This window comes from Miniopterus natalensis, chromosome 15, assembly GCF_054644295.1.
Source record: "Miniopterus natalensis isolate mMinNat1 chromosome 15, mMinNat1.hap1, whole genome shotgun sequence".
NCBI lineage: Eukaryota > Metazoa > Chordata > Mammalia > Chiroptera > Miniopteridae > Miniopterus > Miniopterus natalensis.
In genome coordinates this window covers 11,229,295-11,245,857 of record NC_142095.1, presented here as the reverse complement: position 1 = coordinate 11,245,857, position 16,563 = coordinate 11,229,295, and the positions used below count along the sequence as shown (strand labels likewise).

General features: G+C 49.6%; 1 protein-coding gene across 4 annotated transcripts in view; it reads left to right on the top strand.

Annotated features, from left to right (window-relative positions):
• CMTM7 (CKLF like MARVEL transmembrane domain containing 7) overlaps positions 1–8,546 on the top strand; it is a 33,600-nt gene extending 25,054 nt beyond the window's left edge. For 2 of the 4 annotated variants that reach the window (XM_087824896.1, XM_016198825.2), the window contains exons 2-5: positions 634–807; positions 4,184–4,282; positions 6,931–7,012; positions 7,929–8,546. In XM_087824896.1, the coding sequence (XP_087681022.1) occupies positions 634–807; positions 4,184–4,282; positions 6,931–7,012; positions 7,929–7,942 (369 nt within the window). In that variant the 3' untranslated portion in view covers positions 7,943–8,546. The remainder of the gene's footprint in view (positions 1–633; positions 808–4,183; positions 4,283–6,930; positions 7,013–7,928) is intronic. The other 2 variants (XM_087824897.1, XM_087824898.1) reach the window with 2 other exon arrangements.
• Positions 8,547–16,563: the final 8,017 nt, after the last annotated feature.

The window sequence follows — 16,563 nt, the reverse complement described above, 5'->3', positions numbered from 1 at the left end:
CAGTCCCACTTCTGTTGCTTACAAGCTGGGTAGCCTTGGGCTAATTATTGAACCTATGTGCCTCAGTTTCCCCATATGAACATGGGGGTGATTTCATCTACCTGGCAGAGCTCTGTGAGGCATCCATGAGACCCTGTATTTCAGGCTTCAGTAAACAGTAACTATTGTCTGCCAACTGATAGAGTGCAACCCATGGATCGCCATCTTCGTGGGTCTAAACAGTCAGATGTTGGCAGCTTCCTCCAGCTCCACCTAATATGCAAACCCAAGGTGCAGTATCACAGTGACTGTGTCTTTGCTCTCTGGAGGTCCAGCAAATAAAGGGAGTGGTTCTGCTTGGCTATTTTCCCACGTTCCTGCCCTCTCTCCAAGGAGGCATCCTAAAAGCACAATGTAACAGACCAAAGGACAGTCACTCTCAGCTGTTCTTAGCATTCACGAGCAGCATGTATTTTAAAAGCTTGTGCTACAGGAAATTGTACTCTTCCAGCCAGTGTTTGGGCAAGTATCCTGAATTGTAGCAGTTGATCGATTTTCTGTTGTTGTTTGGGCTTCTGTTATTTCTTGCTATTTGTTCCCCAGGAGCCTGTCTTGGGTGGGTATTTCTCTGATGTGTCTGTGTTTATGTCTCAGGTCACCCTGCTGATTGCCTTCATCTGTGTGAGGAGCTCTCCATGGATCAGCCAAAGTGCCTACAGATACTTTGAAGTGGTCACCATTTGCAACTTGATAATGATCCTCGCCTTCTACCTGGTCCACCTCTTCCGCCTCTACCGCGTGCTTACCTGTATCAGCTGGCCCCTGTCGGTAAGGGAGCGACCTGGCCCTGTTCTCGGCTCAGAGGTCAGGGTATTAGCTGGGGCGCCGAGACCCCATGGAGCCCTTCTCGCCTGCCTACCCCACCTCTCGCACCATCCTTAGCTGTTTCAGCCCTGATTTTTCCACTGTTCGGTTTACACCTCTGCCTGATGTCCCACTGCTTTCTAAAACTCACCTTCCAGCTACAAGAAGACTCTGTCTTTATCCCAGTGTTTAATTTCTCAAGTGACAGATAATGGGCTGTGTGTGGGTTGGGAAGAGGAACATAGAAAGGAGAAGCTGACAAAGGTGGTGGGTATTTATAACGTTGTGAGTATTGAATTTATAACAGCTGTCAGCTAAAATGAACTGGCAGAGTCTGAGGAAAGATTTCAAAGTTGCCAGGGTTTTCTCTTCCCACTATATTATTTTTTAAAACAGCTTTATTGATAGATAGTTCACATGCCATACACATACCCATTTAGAGAGTCTAATTCAGTGGATTTTAGTATAATCCCAGAGCTGTGCAAGCATCACCACTGTCAATTTTAGAACATTTCATCACCTCAAGAAGAAATCATGCCCTTTAGTTGTCACCTTCTACCTTCATCACTTCCAGCCCTGACCAACCACTAATGTACTTTCTGTCCCTATAAATTTTCCTATTCTGGACATTTCATGTAAATGGAATCGTATATGTGGTCTTCTGTGACTGGCTTCTTTCACTTAGCAGAGTGTTTTCATGGTTTATCTGTTGTAGCATGTGTCGGTACTTCGTTCCTTTTCAGAGCCAAGTAATATTCCATTGAACAGATATACCACATTTTGTTTATTCATGTACAAGTTATTTGCATGGACATTATTTCATTTTGCTTAGGAATATATCTAAGAGTGGAATTGCTGGGTCAGATGGTGACTATGTTTAATTATTTGAGGAACCGCCAGACTGTTTTCCAAAGTGGTACATCAGTTTACATTCCCATCAGCAGTGTATTTGGGTTCCAGTTTTTCCACATCCTTGTCAACACTTGGTATTTTCTTTCTTCTCGCTTTAGGTTTAGTTTGCTCTTCTTTTTCAGTGTCTTAAGGTGAAGGTGAGGTTATTAATTTGAAACCTTTCTTCTCTTTTAATGTAGACATTTATAGCTCTATATATCTCTCTGAGCACTGCTTTAGTTGCATCCCATAATTTTGGTATATTGTGTGTTCATTTTCATTCATCTCCAAGTGTTTTCTAATTTCCCTGTGATTTCTTCTTTGACCCATTAATTAGTTAGGAATGTGTTGTTTAATTTCAACAAATTTGTGAGTTTTCCAAATTTCTACCTGCTGTTGATTTCTCATTTCATTCCGTTGTAATTGGAGAGCATACTTCGTATTATTTCAATCCTTTTACATTTATTGAGGTTTGTTTTACGATTTAGCATACGGTCTGTGCTAGAGAATGTTTTATATGCACTTGAGAAGAATGTGTATTCTACTATTGTTGGATAGAATGTTTCATAGATGTTTGTTACGTCTGAGTCTTCTATTGACTTGTTGATCTTCTCCCTAGTTGTTCTAAACATTATTGACAATGAGATATTGGAGCCTCTAACTATTATTTTTGAATTATCTGTTTTTCTCTTCATTCCTTTGAGTTTTTGCTTCATGTATTTTGTTGCTCTTGTCATATTGTATACATGTTTGTAACTGTTATATTTTCCTGATGGATTGGCATTTCCATCATTATAAAATGTCCCTCTTTTAATCTCTGGTAACATTTTTTCTTTTAAAATCTATTTTGTCTGATACAACTGTAGCCACTCTAGCTTTCTTCTGGTTGCTATTTGAGTAACAAATCTTTTCTTTCTGCTTTCAAGCTACTTGTCTCCTTGAATATAAAGTGTGCCCCCTTTAGAAAGCATTTAGTTGGATTTTTTTTTTTTTTTAATCTAACCTAACAACCTCTGCTTCCTGAATGAATTGTTTCATCGTTCACATTTAACGATTTACCCACTATGTTATTTTAAGATACACTTCTTTTGTGTTCCTGAGTTCCAAGGCCCCTTTCAAAGTTATGGCACCTTTTGGCTTCTTTTGAGAACAAGCTCCTCTGGGCTTCCCTGATGCTGCCAATGAACAAGCAAAGGAGAAAAGAAAAGCTGGGGGACAGGAATGAGGGTGGGCGGAAAGGGGGTGAATGTCGGAGGGACAAGTTCAGCCACACGTTCTCTAGCTGAGTACAGTTTAGGCGCCTTGCGTTCAGGACTCTCAAGTCATTTTCCCCACGCCACGCCACGCCACGCCACGCTCCTCTCTATGTGAGCATCTTGGAGGCAGAGCCTCCAGTTACCAATCTGCTCATAGTCAAAATCTCTGTGGTCAACCTTGCAATATTTTCTGGTCGTTAAGGGAGACGTCGGGGTCTTTGTGCACAGCTCCGAGAGGAGCTGCAGCTTGCAGGTGGAATGCCTTCCCAAAATGTAGTCGCCACCTGCCCCAACGGGCAGAACTTCGCGCAGGAATCACCCCTGAACTCCCGCTGAAGACTGACAGTGGACACAGGCTGGATTCAGAGCGAGCACTCTGAGTGGCCTTACCCCCGGTTCTGCTCTGACCTGGCACTTACTGGGGAGGAAGGAAGATGTGGAAGTATTTCCATGCTGCTGAATGTCATCCTAATCCTGGAGAGGGAATGGGGTGGACAAGGGCCCTGAACCAGGGGCCGGAGCAAAGCCGGAGTCGGTCTGGCCCAGGCCCCTAGATTTACCCGCAGAGCCTGGCCTGGGGCACACTTCCGAAGAGAAGAAAAGTGGGAAGAAAAAGAAAGAAAGAAATGAGGCCAAAACCCGTGGGGCTCAGGGAGGGAAAGCCAGCTCCCGCCACGCACCCCGGCACTTCACAGGCGGGCGCTGACCGCACCCCAGGCTCTGGCTCCGCGTCCGAAGGGGCCCACACCTAAAAAACCGTCCGCAGAACAGGCAGTCACCCCGGGCAGCCACCAGGGCCGGCACGTGGTGAGGCCGACACGTCCTCTGAAGCAGCAGCGAGAGGCAGGCACGCAGCTCCTTAAGCGGCTTCGCTTCCCGGGCTGGGAGCGGGAGAAGCGCGTTGGCTTTGTGGCTTTGGCCAGAGGTCACTGCACTTCTACACGCCGGTCTCAGGAGTGGAGCAGCCCTTCATGGACGTCTGTCCTCACGCAGACGCCCTTTCGCTTTGTACCCTTCGCCCTGCCTGCCTGGCGCCTTTTCTCTCCTGCTTGGCCTCCTGCTGGCCGGCCTTACGCTGCTCCTGCCGGGGTGCTACACTCCCCCCTTCCCTTCATCTCTTCTGACGCCCGGTTGCCTCTGAGAGCCAGGAGTGGATCCCCCAACCCACTGCTTTGCTTTGTTTTTGCCCCCAGGAACTTCTGCACTATTTAATTGGTACCCTGCTCCTCCTAATCGCCTCCATCGTCGCAGCCTCCAAGAGTTACAACCAGAGCGAACTGGTGGCGGCAGCGGTGAGGATCTTCTCGGGGCGCCTTCGGCCATGAGTTCATGTTCTGAACGCTCACTATCTTCCTGACGGGGACAGCGAAGGGGCTGTTCTCAGGGGCCTTTCTTTCTCACAATCGGTGCCCGCCTCGATCCAGGCAGCCCGGTCTCCAAAGAGCCTTAGACTTGGGTCCCCGGCGGAGGGTCTCAGGAGGTGAATCGTCAGGGCTGTTGGCAGACATACGGCCCCAGCGGCCCAGGCCTCTCTCTGGAAGCCGCCACTTAGATCAGGTGGCAAGTGGGTTTGGAATCATGTGCTCAGTGTGGTCATTTGCTCCTGGCTGCCTCGGCCCTGTACAGAGAAAGATCCCGGAGCCTCCTTTGGGCCCAAGGGAACAGCGATCTGTCAGCGATCTCGGCCATCAGCCCTAGCTTTGCCAGTCCTAACTTGTAGCCGCATTCAGGCCAGGAAGTAACCCTCCTCTACCTTTCAGAGGTGAAAATTGACCCATCCGATAGCCTAAATAGAAATAGCATGGAAGTGTGGAGAACTGCAGTGCGGCGGGGCTACCGATATTTATCACACATATGTACATATGTGTATGTCATTGTGTTGAAGACTTATGGACTCCTGTCGTGGGACTTCTGATGTAGTGAATTGTTTACAGCTTGGCGGCCTATGGACCACTTGCTGATTTGCCTCTCCAAGGAACAGGCGCAGTTTTTAAAACAAGTCTTAAGAAAAGCTGCCTGTGTGACAGTCACTCTTTCATATATAGACATTACCAAAACTCCCCAGACTTTGGGCTGAGAGGGGTTCGTGCCTGGAATTCCACCGAGGGGTAGAGTCTGCCCTCTAAAGGTCAGCATGGGGCAGAAGGTCACTCTTCTAAACACTCATGCCCCGTAAGTGCCTCCCAGGTCCCTCCTTCCCACCCGCCCCTGCAGTCTCCAAGGAGAGGCGTGGTTCCCACCTACAGGTTTCCCCCTGCCCAGCTGCAGACAGGCTGGTGCAGGAGACGCAAAGAAAAGTGCCCACTGTGTCTCAGGCCCACATGGGGGAGATTCCCACTGGGCTTTATGATTCAGGTTGCACATAATGGTGTTAGCCCTGGAATCCCATTCATTCCCACGTATCATACACCGTCTCTGTGCCTAGGACCAAGCCTGGTTCCACAGGGGAGCCAGAGGAAATAAAAAGATAGGTCCCTTGCTCATGAGAAAGTGGTGGTCCAGCTCAGGAGTCAAGGCCAAGGCACGGGGAACAATTAGCAAACGAGGCATTGTCATCCAGAATAGCATTACGTAGGGATAGAGTAGACTGTTCAATTATGCAGTGCGGACAGTTGGAGACCGGGATGGTATATAAAGTGCTAATTGTGCAGAACAGACAATGAGAGGCCAGAATAGGCTCTAATAGGCTAATTATGTGGCGCAGACAATCGGTACAAAAGGAGCCAAGGAAAGGGACCTAGGGGAAGGGGAGGTGGTGTGAGCCTGTGGGGGCAGCCACGTATGCAAACCAGCAGCCAGGCTTGGAAAGAAAACCGAACCTTGAAAACCATGCCCTTCATCCGGGAAGACAGATGTGGTTTCCACCAGGCACTTGGTGGCAACATAGCGAACCTGAGGCTTTTTGTAAGTCTGAGGACACCTGGGCAATGAGTAGAGCAGAGCTTGGACTCTGGAGCCAGACTCCCCGGGCTCCAATCTCAGGTCTAGCCCTTGCTGTCTCCGTGGCCCTGGGCAAAATAGTTGACCTCCTGTCCCCCCGTTTCTTCAGTTGTAAAATGAGGGGCTGGGAGGGTAACACCAGGACTCACCTGACAGACAGTTGTGAGGGTTAATGGAATCAACACACCCGAGGGCTTGGAAGACTGGTGGGTACATAGTAAGTGCTCATTAAATTTTAGCTGCAGCTGCCAGATTTGTCCACAAGTAAGGAAAATGGCTTCAGGCTTTGAGGTTCCAGGCAAGACACCAGGGTGTGTGCCTGCTTCTCGCTTTCCCATTTGATGAGCCTCATGCGAGGCCCTCTTCCTCTCCGGGTGCCTCATCCCCATCCACAGATGAGGGGGCTGGACAGGGCCAGGTCCCCACAGTTGAGCACTGGTTGGCCCCTCAGAAAAGAAAAGACCGCTGCCTGAACTTATTTTAGTCTAACAGTATTTCAGTATGTGCAAAAGTGAGGCTAAGCAGCAAAGCCTCAGTTCCTGGCTCCTGCACAGCTCTAAAGCCAGACAGAAATCATTATGAATGAAATGCAAACAGTGCTACCACACCGATAAAATCCATTTGAACATTAAAAATTTTAAAACCCCCATTAAAATGAACAATTCCACGTTTTCCCTTTGTCATTCCCGGGATAATTAAAGTACAGTAGTTTGGCCCAGCTTAGTTGAAACATAAACCTGAACGTGGGCACTAGAGTTGCCCAGATCGAGAAGACCCGGAGGCCTGGCTGGCAGGCCTGACCTGGGTCCCAGCCGGGGGACCTGGGGACAGGGCCTCATCTCTGTACCTGAGCAAGAACAAGGTGTGTGGGCCAGGTGATTCCCCAAGCCCCCTCCCAGCCCCAGTCAGCGCAGGGAACAGGCACACAGGTGAGAAGCAGAAGGACTGCCCGAGTGGTTGGCCCTGGCCTGGACCTTCCTCTCCTCTGTCTCCTATGCAGATCTTCGGTTTCGTGGCCACCTTCCTCTGCCTGGCGAGCGTGTGGCTGTCCTACAAGATCTCTTGTGTGACCCAGTCAACAGGTGAGTTCTGGTTGTCTGAACAGAGGTGATCTCTGATGGCTCCGTGAGCTCAGGGGCAGGAGGACAGCCCGTTCTGGGGCTTTACAATAGAGCGCAGCCTGCTGTGGAGGAGGCCCGAGAGCGCAGGCGCCAGGAGGGCAGGCGTAACCCAAGAACCTCTGCTCTGGTCCTGGTGCCCGCCCCTCCCCCCCCAGGAATGCCCAACGTGTCAGCCTCTGATGGAGAGGCATTTTCTTTGTTTCCTAATGACAAAGATAATATATAGGCCATTTAGAAGCTGCAAATAAGAAAACAATGTTTTTAATAAAAACCATCTGTCATCACACTCTCCAGAAATAGCACCTGCTGAGTGTCTTTCCTTCCAGGATTTCCTCTCTCTGTATAATATATAGAGAGAGGTAGAGATACATAGATGTACTGTTGCTTTGGCTGAAAGGATCTGCACAATATGTATTACTTTGTAACCTGATCTTGCCTCCTACTTTACCATCTATCAGATACTTTCTGTGTCAGTAAGTTCTTCTGTTAATCCTCACTGGAGGATATTTTTTCCATCGATTTTTAGAGAGAGTGGAAGGGAGGGAAGGAGAGGAAGGGAGAGAGAGAGAAACATTGATTGGTTGCTTCTTGCACATGCCCTGACTGGGGCTGGGTATTGAACATGCAACGCAGGTACGTGCCCTTGACCGGGAATCAAATCCACGATGCTCTAACCACTGAGAAACGCCTGCTGGGGCAATTTTTTTCTTTTATTGAAATGTATTTTAAAAGAATGAAATAATCCCAATGAAAGTTGGTGCTGGGTGGAGGGAGGCAGTGCACCAAGCAGAACATGGGGCAGCTGGCTGGTGTTTGGCTTCTGGGTGGGTGGGCCCCCCCTGGCCAGCCATCCTCACTTTGCCCTTTCCTTCCCAAGATGCAGCCGTCTGAGGACACCACAGCCTCCGACCCACAGGAGGCGCTGCAGGACCTATAGCCCAGCAGACAGGAGGACCAGAGGGCCAGTGACCTTAGGAAAGATTTCTGAACCTGTGTTCCTGTGCCAAAGTCCTGCTCAGGCTGGTGGGCACAGGAGGGGGCCTTCTCCTTCCTCCTGGGCTCCTGAGCTGCTCTGAACCTCTCTCTGGCCTTCCTTGGAGAATATTCCTCCCTGCCTGGGAAGGAAAAGAAGCCTCCAGGGAAATCTGGTCTCTCCCTTGTGCTTTAAAAACTGCCTCAGGGACTGGTGGCTGCACTTAACACAATGGAGGGGTTTCTGGATACTCCTGCACAAATCCCACTCCTTATGGGAGTGAAGCTGCCTTAAGTCTGCCTAGAAAAACCAAGCCCTCTCCTAACTTATCCAGCTTGGGAATTGGGCCTTGAAGATGCTCTTTTTCTTAAAGTGAGGCGTGCCTGTAGAAGCACTATGTGGTCAGCCTGTCCCCAAAGACGAGATCTGTCTCCTTTCCCGGCTCTGCCTTCATGAGCAGTGTATGAGTGAGTATGTGTGTGTGTGTTTTTTAATAAAATACTGACTTGGCCAATTGCAAAAGGATTTCTTACTAAACCAGAAGATGGCTGTAAAACCAAGAGTGAAGTGAAGGGGCCCATGAGGCTCATGGAGAGATGCTACCTGGGGTCCACCCACTGGAGGTGAGATGAGTAAAGGATTCAGAACACAGTGGCCTCTCGAGATTTGCATATTTTCAAAGTAAATTGGTTTCAAGGGTGGGAGCCAATAGTGTTCACACAAGACATAAAGCAGGACTCAAAGAACACAGGCAGCCTTTAAAAAGAGGGAAATTCTGACACGTGCTATCCCATGGATGAACTGTGGGGACACTATGTTAAATAGCCCAGACACAGAGCAACAAGTGCCGTCTGATTTCCCTTCCGTGAGGGAATTCAGAGACAGAAAGTAGAATGGTGGTTGCCAGGCTCTGGGACAAGGGGAGTAGGGAGTTACATTTAGTGGGTACAGTTTCCATTCTGGAAGAGGAGAACATCCTGGAGACGGACAGTGGTGATGGTCACACAATGGGAATGTCACTAATGCCACTGCGCTATTATGCCTAAAAAAAATGCTAAAATGGTAAATTTTCTGTAATGTATATTTTACCCCAATTTTTTATTATTATTATTTTATTATTATTTATTTTATTATTATTTTTAAAATATATCTCTATTGATTTCAGAGAAAGGAAGGGAGAGAGAGAGAAACATCAATAATGAGAGAGTCATTGATCGGCTGCCTCCTGCACACCCCCTACTGGGGATCGAGCCCGCAACCGGGCATGTGCCCTGACCGGGAATCGAACCACAATCTCCTGGATCCTAGGTCGATGCTCAACCGCTGAGCCATGCCCAGCCGGGCATCCCCAAATTTTTTAAAATGTTTTTATTGATTTTAGAGAGGAAGGGAGAGGGAGAGAGAAACATCGATGAGAGAAACACCAATTGGCTGCCTCCTGCACACCCCCTGCTGGGGATCAAGCCCACAACCCAGGCATGTGCCCGGATCTGGAACTGAACCCGCGACCTCTTGGTGCGTGGGACGAGGCTCAACCAACTGAGCCACACCATCCCCAATTTTTTTTTTTTTTAAGTGATACAGTGCCTTCTGTCTTGGCACCAAAGTAGCCGAAAGAGCCACTTGGGGAATGGGCGAAGACAGAGACCCAGCCACAGCGGTGCCTCGGTTTTCGAAGGTCTCCATTGACGAGCATTTCCGGTTACAAAAGCCGTAAACCCGGAAGGAAATGCTTCGGTTTTCAAACGCCTCGGAAGTGGAACCTGCCACCGGGCTTCCGCTGAGGGCAAGATCCTGAGGCCCAGCTGTCGGCTGCGGATCCCTCGGGTTTGGAACGTTTCGGAGCTCAAACCATCTTCCGAGCGGATCGCATGGGAAAACCGAGGGACCACTGCGCCCGACCCGAAGCAGAGGCCAGCGCCTCATTGTGAGGGCGAGGCATCACAGCTCCCAGAGATTACACGCGGTGTGCCGTTCGTCACCTCTGAACCAGGCCCTCCTGGGACTGCCCAGCCCGGGGCAGTGCCCGTGCGGAACCCAAACTCTATGCCCCCCCAGCTCCCAGCCCTGGGAACGGGCCCACCCGGCTGTCACAGCCAGGCAGGACCAAGCAAAGATGTGAGAGGAGGGAAGACTGGACCCCTGGAAGGGGCAGGGTGTTGGGGGCCTGCCCCAAGGACCAAGAGGCAGTCCTGGCTCATTGGGGCCACCTGAGGCCCAGGAGAGGGTGTTGGTACCTGTGGCCAAAGTTGGCCTGCCCTCATTGTCGGCTGCAAGCAGCCAGCTCCCTGGCCTGCGGAGCCTCCCTCAGCCTGGCCTGGCCCGTGGGAGGAAAGGAGGGAAGGTGGAGGCTGGTGCTGTCCCTCAGGCAAGCCTCTGCCACAGATGTTTCTCACCACCCACAAGAAAGACTGGAAAGGCTCTCGACGGCGGCTTTGGTGTGGTTCTCTCTATAGCGAGGTGGTGTGTGGAGGCAGGACTGCCTGCCCCTGTCTTTGACGGTCTGTGGGGAACCCCCACCCTGAACGAACTGGCAGTGGAGCTGGAGACTCGAGGAGAAAGCCTAGTGGACCTGAGGTAAGTGACAGCTGGGAATTGAGTCCGGGTCTGGTGTCTCCGGGGCCACTGGGATGTTAGAGCAGGGCCTGAGCTGACCGGCTTCCTCCACCGGCGGTTGGCCGTGGCCTGGCGCACCCCAGTGCTGCAGCCCCGTGCTGGAGGCTTCTCTTCCAGGCATGTTCACCTGCTCAGCCCTGAGCCTGGGCCTTCAGCCAGGACACTCAAGTGACCCAGGGCTGGCCCATCATATTTGTGTTGCCAAGGAAACCGTGGGTTTTGGGCCTCTCAGCAACCACCACTTCCCCTGTGTGGCGGCTTCGGAGCTGCATCCTGTGAACTCAGAGGTGCTTCAGGGGCCCACAGATACCTGATTCTATGTGCAGAACACGTTAACACCTAAAATGCACACTCTGCTGTCAGCAGCAAACACTGACACTGGGGACCCACAGGGCTCCCTCACCTCCGGCAGCCCTCAGGGAACTCTTGTGGCCTCTCGTTGAGGAAGAAATGTGTGAAAAAGCTGCTAACACACCTACCATCACCTTTCCCTCCAGCCGGGACCTCTGGTCCTGCACAATTAAGACAAAGCGAGATGAATCGGAACTGGGCTTTTCAAACTAATCCCACTGTTCTTAAAAACGGCGTTTATAATAAGTAAATGTAAATCGATGATTTATATTAATGTATTTCCTGTTTCACATAATGGAGTTTCACATATGATTTAGATCAAAAAAGGTAATTTTCTCTGCTTGGAAAAAATACACCCAAACACTAGGAACCCCCTAACTTTGATGAAAGGAGCTGCCAGGCTGGCTGGCTGCTGGGCACCAGGGGGATGGAAGGGGCACGGCCCGGGCTGGAGCAGCCGGATGGCAAGGGCTTCCTCCAGGGTGAGAATACCAGGTGCCTCCGCACCATGGAAGGAGATGGAAGCAACTTGTGTACCTTTGGATTTTGTCATGTTCTGTGTGCATAGAAAATTATGCACAATTTTTAAAAGACCATAATTAACTCCACGGAGAATTGTGGGGAAAAGGAAATGTTACAGTCAAGAGTGTGCCACGTGGCTCAGTCCTGGATAGTGATGGCAACCAGAATAACGGCCAGGCTGGACAGTAATCTGAACACCACTTGAAAAAGCTCGTTCCCAGGCAGGGGGGCGCGCAGGGGACGGAGCGCCCTGTGGCCAGTTGCCCCAAGTGACCGAGAGAAGCGGAAATCTGGGCTTGCAGGCTAAACATTAAACCAGTTTAAGGCGCACTCCGGCCAAGCCGAACCCGCGCGGGGTGCAGGGCAGCCAGCGCGCCCGTGGGAGGCGGGTCGGCGCAGGAAGGCGGGCCCCGGGCGGGAGCGCGCGGAGGCTGCGCTGGGCCGCAGCTGCTTCCTCCCGCAACGCGGGGGCAGCGGGCCGGACGGGGCCCCTCCCTGGGGAGGGCCCGGGATCCCCGGCCTGCAGCCGCCTGTTTGGGGCGCTGCCCCTGCTCCCAGCTGGGCGCAGCTGTCCTTTCGCGACAACGAAACCCCCGGCGCAGGTGGCTCCCCAGCCCCGCGCCCGGCGCCCTCCCCTAGCGGCGCGCGCCCCCTAGCGGCCGGCGGGAGCAGCGCCGCCCTTGGTCCCCGGCGGAGGGCCCGCAGGCTCCTGAATCCAGGGTTCCTCGGCATCCAGGGCTCACCGTTGATACACCAACTTGTACATTTTATTGGACCCTCAGTTGCACAGATGAGTCATCGTCCTCGGTTCATGACGCGCGCACACTGTGGTCGCTGGTCCACGCAAGGCCTCCTTCCTTCCTCCCTATTTTTAATAATGCAGTCAACGTGAAGCTAGTATCATGACATAACCCACATTTCACCGTGGCCACATACTTCCCTGTCCCCTCTGCCCATTTCTCCTCTCCAGAAATGGCCTCCTGAATCTTCCATTCACCATACCTTCGCTCCTTACTATATATTTCTATTGTAGTTACGCCTATTGCCTAAAAAGTGCATAGAAGTATGATAGTTGTTTATAATTAAATGAAAAGAACGCCACACTGTGTAGATAATCTTTTGGGACTTTATTCACTTACCATTATATTGCTGTAACAGTGATTTTGAACCTTTTTCATCTCATGGCACATATAAACTAATTACTAAAATTCTGTGGCACACTAAAAAATACATTATATTTTTTGCTGATCTGACAACAAAAAATAGGTATAATTTTGATTCACACTGGGCGGCTATTGTGTTGGCTGTTGTCATTTTTTACTTGGCAATCTAAGGGAAAAGAGGTCAGTGCCCCTGACTACAGAGTCAGGTGTTGCATATTTAAAAAACTGTTCCCGTACACCGGTTGAAAATCGCCGCTGTAACAAACACCCTTCATGCAACGCTTTACATCCTCTTGCCCTTGCCTCTCTCTTGACGCTGGAGCTTTCCTGTGGATACTGCCAGGGGACCCACTCAGCACCCACACACGTGCCACCTGCAGAGCCTGCCCTGGAGGTAATATAGGCCAAAAGGACACAGCAATCAGTGGATTCACTTGTACTCCTTCGCTTCCGGAGCAGACTGTCCCAAGGCGGGTTTCATACAGCTTCTCCCAGGACAGCCCCGGGGGACCAGGCAGACACTCACTCTGTGTAGTCGTCCTTGCATCCGAGCTCTCTCTCCCTCCCAGCTTCTCTCCTGATGTAGGTGGGCTGGCTGCAGGTGTGGGGACACACCAGAAACATGAGGCAGCTGCCTGAACCGCCTCACTTGGTGGCCTTGGAAGACTGCAGTGAAGGAAAGTGTCCCCAGGGGCCAAAGCACAGCCTTGGGGGAATGGTGAATGGATGGCGGCTGGAAAGAAAAAGACTCGTAGGCTCCCCAGGGGTAGGTGGGGCAGAAAGCCACTGAAGTTCTCAAATGAGCAAGTGACTTGAACAGAAGATGCGTTTCCTACAAAATATAAATCCTGAGTAATGAGGTCACTGGATGCTAGAAAAAAGATAGCCCAGGAAAAAGCTCTGCACAGATGCAGATATTTATGACAAAGCCAGGGAACTTTCAGTCCCCTGGGAGAAAAAAAAACCCATGGTCATCTCACGCAATGTTCCCCGCAGTCAGGCAGCAGGGAGTGCCAGGCAGGGCTTCCAAGCTTCCTGTAAGTGGAACACTGTTGTCGGCCAGGGGAAGCTGGGAGCTTTACTGTGGACTGTGGAAGCTTAAGCAAGAACGTGGCCACCTTCGTCTCCACAGTAGCACCCGGTGAATGAGTGTGCCGCGGCCATCACACCTGGTTCTTGGTTTGCAGCCTAGGTAGGGGGTTGTTATCACTTTAGTTTTGAGATCCCTGGGGGTGGGGGTGGGGAATCAGTTGGCCTTCACCTGACACAGGATACGGTACACATTCACGGCCCTGAATTCTCATAGGAGTAGCTTGGACATACCTGGTAGAATGTGAACTACTGGTGGACATACAGGACATCCCAAACCTGGGAATACCCCTACAGCCTCCACCCCAGGTCATTAGACATGTGGCCACATTTGAGTGAGAGCCCTGATGACCGTCTCAGAAGCAGCCCAGGCAGTAGAACAGGCCTTACCGACAGCTCCTGTCTCCTTCAGGTCTCAAGGAACTACAGGTGTCCACGACTGACTGATTACACAATTGACTGGGGCCTTTCGCAACAAAAACTCCTCCACTTCTGGGCCTCTGAGTTTTTGCACTTGAGGACTTCCTCAGGCTGTGAGAGGCAACTAGAGCCCTAATCGAAACTGCCTCCAAGTTGACATTCTCATTGTGCAAGTCTGAACTAAATGCCATAAGTAGAACAGGCTCTAGAAAGTCCTACCATGAGAAGAAGAATCTTCAAATTAAGGACCAAAACCAGCCCCTGAGCCTTTAATCATCTTCACAAACAGGTGGTTGCCCACTCATTACACAGAGAGAGTGTCTTCCCCAATGTACTGCTGTTTTAATGAAAGTCTCACCTGCAAGAGACCACCTGACAAGAATCACTGGTGAAAGAGTCCACAGACCTCCAAGGTGAGCACCCACTTCCAAGGTGAACAGGTCCCTGCAATGCTACTGCCACCCAGTGATGGCAAATGGCACAGTAGTGGTCACTCCATGCCACGGGCTGAACATGTGGGACTTCTAGCCACAGAGTGTATCACCCCAAGACTTACTCAACAATATCTATACAGAGTCTCACAGGCTGTCACTGATGGCCTAGCTGTATGGTCAGGTCTTTGGGCCTCCCAGGACTAGACTAGCGAAGGCATACCATATATTAGGTGCACCCTTCATGGAAACATAGAACTATTTAACTATAGACTCAATAGTTATGTTATATATATGGTTATATGAAGCAACCACTTTTCTAAGAGAAAAGTGTCTAGACAAACATACATGGAAAAAGCCAAACACATGTGGCTGTCATCAAGGAGAAGTTACTTTACATGTTGACCAGATCGTAACAACAAGCTGTTCCAGGAACCAGCACATAGCAGGATGCAAGAGAGAGGGGCTGATTTATGTCAGAATGAACACCAATTACCATCAGACAGTCTCTAAGGGGGGCTTGCAGAAAGCAACCTCCATTCTGGCGTGGGTCCAGCTTGTGGGACAGACAGACAGTGGTCACATTATGGAACAGTCTTTCCTCCACAGCAAGTTAAATGAATAGAAATCCACCTAGACACCTTTCAGTAAGACTCAATATCAAATACAAAGCTAAAATCTTAAAATAACCAAAAATTATGTGCTATGTGTGGAGGCTGACAGATTTTTTTGCAATGTTAGAGGCTGGGTGACAGTGGAATAGTATCTTTGAAGTAATAAAGAAAAACAACTGTTGATCTGGAATTCTACATCTGGCTAAAAGATGACCAACACCTGAGTCAGAAGAAAACGGAATGCAAAAATAAGGAGTAGAATGCAAAGAAGCAATGGTGCACAAAAAAAATATATATATATAACCAAATCTAAAAAAGCAGGGACTGCATCAACAATAATAGCTAACTTGAGGGAGGTGTTAAAACAAGATAAATTTAAACTACGAGGCAGTAACAGCACAGCAGAGGAGTAGGAGTGCTGATTAACTTTACAAGTTTTATAAAGTCGAATATGCATGCGAAAAAATGTAAAAGGATCACTGAAGAATGTTCGCTAATAAGTGTGGCAGGAATTACAGAATTATAAAGTCACCATTTTGCGACCTCTGATAAAATAACAGATTTAGACAAAGACGAAGGAGTGGAACCTTTCGGGGGGAGGGATCAGGCCGCAGCCGCGAAGCGTGGCACTTCCCGAGAACGGCCTCTCGCTGAAGTGCACAGCATCGCGGGCAAGAAACCTGGAGCAAAGAAGAAGACTAACCTGAATTTAATCAGCCTTTAGAGCTCTCTTTCAGTTTAGAGGAAGTAGTGGGAATAGAGGAACAAGTTAAATAACACGAGCACACACCCAATAAACCCACAGTGTGAGACGTCCCACAGGAATCCATAGGCAAACCGTGAGCAGCAACAGAAGATGCCGGTGACATTGCTGCGTACGAGATCAATAAAATCAATCCCATCCATCTCACTATTCCAATCAAGATATGAAAAATTTTAATAAGCCTCCCATTCTGGGTAGCTACAAAAATAAAGTATCTGGGATACATATGACAAAAGATGTGCAGGACTTTTATAAAGAAAGCCATACAACTTTACCGAAAAACAATAAAGCCTGAAATCAGTGGAGAGCCTATGTTCATGACTGTAAAGTTCATTTGTAAGTCATGTTTCCTCAAATTAATCTATAAACTCAATGCAACTCCAAGAAAAAAAAGGCAGTTAAGGGTATTTTATGGAACTTGCCAACCCCATCTTAAAAATTTATAGGAATAGTGCCTCTGTACCGTCCTCTTGGTTTTATTGGAAACGTAAAACTGTTCGAAAAAATAGTCTTTAAAGTAAAAAAATTAAGTGCCAAGAATAGAACGATTTTGAACTTGCCTTATCAGAT